Source organism: Ipomoea triloba, chromosome 15 (genome assembly GCF_003576645.1).
Source record: "Ipomoea triloba cultivar NCNSP0323 chromosome 15, ASM357664v1".
NCBI lineage: Eukaryota > Viridiplantae > Streptophyta > Magnoliopsida > Solanales > Convolvulaceae > Ipomoea > Ipomoea triloba.
In genome coordinates this window covers 9,342,776-9,348,148 of record NC_044930.1, presented here as the reverse complement: position 1 = coordinate 9,348,148, position 5,373 = coordinate 9,342,776, and the positions used below count along the sequence as shown (strand labels likewise).

Sequence of the window (5,373 nt, the reverse complement as noted above, 5' to 3'; positions counted from 1 at the left end):
ATCAAAATAAATTTTCGCTGCTATGGGCTGATTTAATTAAATAGGAAATTCAAGAATAATAATATGGTGTCTAATAATCCATTTCCTAGGACAAACGAGTCCGAACACCAGCTTCCAAAAATTTTACGGTTCGTGACCGGTACGTACGATCGCAGCATATTGGGAATATTTATTAAAATAATAATGTTAGGAAAATACGGGGTATTACACTCTACCCCCCTTAGAAAGAGTTTCGTCCTCGAAACTAAAGTTATCGTTATTTCGGAGACAAAAATTTAGCTGGAAAGGAAAGGGGTTGGATTTGATAAAAGGAAAGAGAGATGATGATTATTTCCCAAATACTAAACTCCCCATTTTAATAACGAGCACACCTAGGTTATCTTTTACCTTGCTCAAATAAAGTTGGATATCGTTTTCTCATTTCCTCTTCCAACTCCCATGTGGCTTCTTCCACCAAATGGTTTGACCATGACACTTTTACCATCTTTATGGACTTTCTGCGGGTATCTCGGGTCTTAGTATCCAAGATTTTTACCGGTTTCTCTTCATATGATAAGTTCTCATCCAAAGTCACAACCTATAAGAATTATAATATACTCATTATAACATAACTTTGACAACCTTTATAGTTTAATCCAAAGATCTTATTTACCTCAGGTTGAAGTACATGCGATGCATCATGTACGTACTTCCTTAATTGAGACACATGAAATACGTTATGAACTCGATCTAGCACAGCAGGTAGCGCTAATCGGTAAGCTACTTTCCCAATTCTTTCAAGGACTTCATACGGTCCAATATATCTCGGACTCAATTTTCCTTTCTTCCCGAATCTCATTATTCCTTTTGTAGGAGATATTTTCAGCAATACCTTATCACCTTCTTGAAATTCAACTGATTGCCTTCTTAAATCAGCATAAGACTTTTGTCGGTCCTGTGCAGTTTTCATCCTTTCTTGGATCAACTTGACCTTTTCTGTCATATCTTGAAGATATTCAGGTCCTAGTATCACAGGGTTGACTAGATCTTCCCAACATAGAGGGCTTCTACACTTCTGTCCATATAAAGCTTCATACGGTGACATTTGGATACTTGCATGATAACTATTATTGTAAGAAAACTCAATTAGATCCAAATGTTCATCCCATGATCCTTGAAAATCCAATGCACAAGCCCTTAACATATCTTCCAGAGTTTGTATAGTCCTCTCAGTTTGCCCATCCGTCATAGGATGAAAAGCAGTACTAAGTTTCAACATTGTACCCATAGCTGCTTGTAAAGCTTGCCAGAATTGAGATAAGAATCGGGAATCTCTGTCAGAAACTATATCCTTAGGTACTCCATGGTACTTAACAACTTGGTTTACATAAGCTTTTGCCAATTGAGTCATGGTCCAAGTGTCTTTCATGGCAATAAACCTTGCTGTTTTGGTAAGCCTGTCCACTACTACCCATATTTTATCTTTCCCTGACCTTGTCAAGGGTAATCCCCCCACGAAGTCCATAGAAATAGAATCCCATTTGCCACCGGGTATCTCCAATGGTTGCACCAATCCCTTAGGTTTACATCTTTCAGCTTTGACCTTTTGGCAGTTTAAACATTTACTCACAAATTCTGCCACTTCCTTCTTCATGTTAGGCCACCAAAAATGTTTCTTGATATCTTTATACAACTTGGCTCCCCCAGGATGTACTGAATAAGGGGTATTGTGTCCTTCTTCTAAAATTTGCTGCTTGATCTCTGTACATGCCTTTGGAATACACCATCGACCATTATAGCGCAGGCTTCCGTCATTGTGTAGTACAAATGGTCCTTTCTTTCCATCAACCAATTCAGTCTTTACTTTGCTCAACTCTTGATCCTTAAGTTGTTCTTTCTTTATTTCTTCAAACATGTTGGGAATAATTCTCATGTGGTATAACTCAATTTCAGCTTTGCTCCCTCCTTGCTCTCTCACCTCCAAATTTAGTCTTTGAAATTCTTTGCATAAGTTGTCTGGCAATACCCAAATAGCATTAAGAGTATGACTCGTCTTCCTACTCAAAGCATCTGCTACTACATTTGCCTTTCCTTCATGATACTAGATTACCAAGTCATAGTCCTTAATGAGTTCCAACCACCTCCTCTGCCTCATGTTCAATTCTTTTTTAGTAAAGATATACTTTAAGCTCTTATGGTCCGTGAAGATCTTGCACTGCACTCCATAAAGATAATGTCTCCAAATCTTTAAAGCAAACACAACTGCTGCTAATTCCAAGTCATGGGTGGGATAATTTATCTCATGTTTCTTTAGTTGTCTTGATGCGTATGCCACCGCTCTCCCATTTTGCATTAGCACACACCCAAGACCTTTCTTTGATGCATCACTATATATTTCAAATCCCTCAGTTCCTGATGGTAGAGTCAATACAGGAGCAGTGGTTAACTTTTCCTTTAACTCCTGGAAAGCTTTTTCACAACTTTCTTCCCAACGAAATACAGTAGTCTTCCTCATGAGATTTGTGATAGGTTGGGCTATCCGAGAAAAATTTGGCACAAACCTTCGATAATACCCTGCTAATCCTAGAAAACTTCGGACCTCCGTAACTGTCGTAGGAGTAGGCCAATTCATCACAGCTTGAATTTTGGCTGGATCTACTGAGATTCCTTCCTTAGTCACGATATGGCCTAGAAATGCCACACTATCCTTCCAGAAATCACACTTAGACAACTTGGCATATAATTGATTTTCCCTTAGTGTTTGCAACACGATCCGAAGATGATCCTCATGTTCTTTCGGATTCCGGGAGTAGACTAAAATGTCATCGATGAATACAATGACAAACTCATACAAGTAAGGTCTAAACACCCTATTCATGAGATCCATGAATACTGCTGGTGCATTTGTTAACCCAAACGGCATCACCGTAAACTCATAGTGGTCGTACCTTGTCCGAAAGGCTGTCTTAGATATATCTTTCTCAGCCACTCTCACTTGATGATATCCCGACCTCAAATCTATCTTTGAGAAAGTACCAGCCTCCTTTAATTGATCAAACAGATCATCAATCCGAGGGAGTGGGTACTTATTCTTGACAGTCACCCGGTTCAACTCGCGGTAGTCAACGCAGAGTCGCAATCCACCATCCTTCTTTTTCACGAATAATACTGGAGCTCCCCATGGCGATACACTCGGACGAATGTATCCCTTATCTAGCAAGTCTTGAAGCTGCTCCTTCAATTCTTATAATTCTATTGGGGCCATTCGGTACGGGGTCTTTGAAATAGGAGTAGTGCCCGGTACCAGATCAATGGTGAACTCTACTTCCCGTTGTGGAGGGAAGTCTGGAATCTCTTCAGGGAATATGTCAGGAAATCCCTTACGACAGGGATTTGCTCAATTCCCTTCTTATCCACATTTAAATCTTCCACCATGCATAAGAACACTTCACACCTTTTTCCCACATACTTCCTCATCTTGGCCATCGATACTAATCTCACATCGGGCTGACTTGCAGCTCCCTTATAGGACACACGTTTTCCTTTTGGGCTCCTCAGTACCACTTTTTGTTTGCTACAAAAGATCTGAGCCCTATACTTTCCTAACCAATCCATCCCTAATATTATATCAAAGTCGTCTAATCCAAACTGTATTAAGGTACAAGGGAAACTTTCCCCTTCTATGCTTATAGGTATATTCTCAAAAACATTACTACAGGTCACCACCTTCCCTGATGCAAGGTTCACTTTAAATTGTACTTGGGAACTAGGTACTAACTTTAATTTCTCTACAAACCTTGAGGATATAAAAGAATGAGATGCTCCAGAGTCAAATAATACATAAGCAGGTATATCACGAAGCAGAAAAGTACCTGCCACCACATCGCTCACATCCGCCTGAGCTTTACTCATCACAAAGATCCTCCCTTGCTGGGGTCCACTCCTGCTAGTTGGTGTCTTGCTTGTGCTCTCAGTGTTACTATTTGCCATGTTCACTCCATTCCTAGCCTTCACTTGTATTCCAGATTGTTGGGTCTTTCCTTGACTCTGGCTAGGACGGAATGACCCTTCCCTCGTGCTAGTTTGACACTCAAATGAGCGATGACCCTTCTTCCCACAGTTAAAGCACTCTACTGGCATCCCTATACAATCGACACCGGGATGATCCTTCCCACATCTTTTACAATGGAAATGCCTCTCCTTCATCCATCCTCTACCGGTCATCCCCGCACTTTGAGTTGGGTAATCCCTCCTAGGTCTGGGAATCCCACTTCTTTAGTACTCCTGAACATTCTCTCCTTGACTCATCTTATATTTCTTCTCTCCCCCTTTGCTACTACCTTCAAATCTCCTCTTACCCTTCTCACGAACCTCCTTCTGCATCTGCTGGATTCGATAATGTTTGGCAGCCTTACTATAAGCCTCTCCAAGAGTCTGACACTCAAACACACAAACGGCTTTTTGAGTCTCGAAATTTAATCCACTTACAAACTTCCTAGCCTTGCTTGGCTCATCCGGGGCTAGGGCAGGAGCAAATCGTGCCAGCTCAAGATATTTAGCATAGTAGTCCTGAATAGATGTCGTCCCTTGACGTAGATGCAGAAATTCCTCATACTTGGCGGACTTAACATGCTCGGGATAAAAACGATCCCGCATTCGAGCCTTAAGGTCAGTCCATTGAAATTCTCCCTCTTGCAGATACATGGGTCCCATCATACTCCACCAATTGTCAGCTTCTTGCTGGAGATAGAATGTAGCTATCTCCACCCTCCTTTCTTCGGGACAATCTACAGCCTCAAACATTTTGTCGAAAGTCCTTATCCAATCTTCTAACATCAGCGGATCTTCCTTGCCGGTGAAGAATGGCGGACGATGCCCGGCTATGATCTTAGCTACATCTGGCCCTCCCCGTTGATTATTGAGGAGCGCATTTCCCAAAGTTTGAGTCAATTGGGTCAATTGCTGCAAATTCTGCGCTAGCAGTTCCTCGGTAGGAGTTCCACGAGGTTCGGATCTCCTTCCAGACGGAGCCATTATAAACTACTGCAGAATCAATACGAGGTTCAGACAAGCACAAATCACTATCTAACTTACACAGGTGCACACCAAATCGGGTGCAATAGTGACAGTTCTACGTATCAAACATAATCTTAACCAAGTAAAATAATATCACACCCTCACCACGAGTCCTAGAAAAATTTCCTCCCTAGAATTTCATCTTTACCTTCTTAAGATCCAATACTTATTTCTTAAAGTTCCACCCTAAAGTTCATGCCAAGGTCTCAACCTAGTGCTCTGATACCAACTGTAACACCCCCAGATTTTCCATCATACTAAAAGGCATAATTAATCATAATTACTAATTTCCCAAAACGGAAGCGCATAAAATCCAGA

At 41.2% G+C, this 5,373-nt stretch overlaps 1 protein-coding gene across 1 annotated transcript; it reads right to left on the bottom strand.

Moving 5' to 3' along the window:
• Positions 1-4,254: 4,254 nt before the first annotated feature.
• On the bottom strand, positions 4,255-5,013 carry LOC116005656. Its single transcript, XM_031245901.1, has one exon. It carries the CDS (start codon positions 5,011-5,013, stop codon positions 4,255-4,257), a length of 759 nt encoding a protein of 252 aa, XP_031101761.1.
• Between the last annotated feature and the right edge of the window lie 360 nt (positions 5,014-5,373).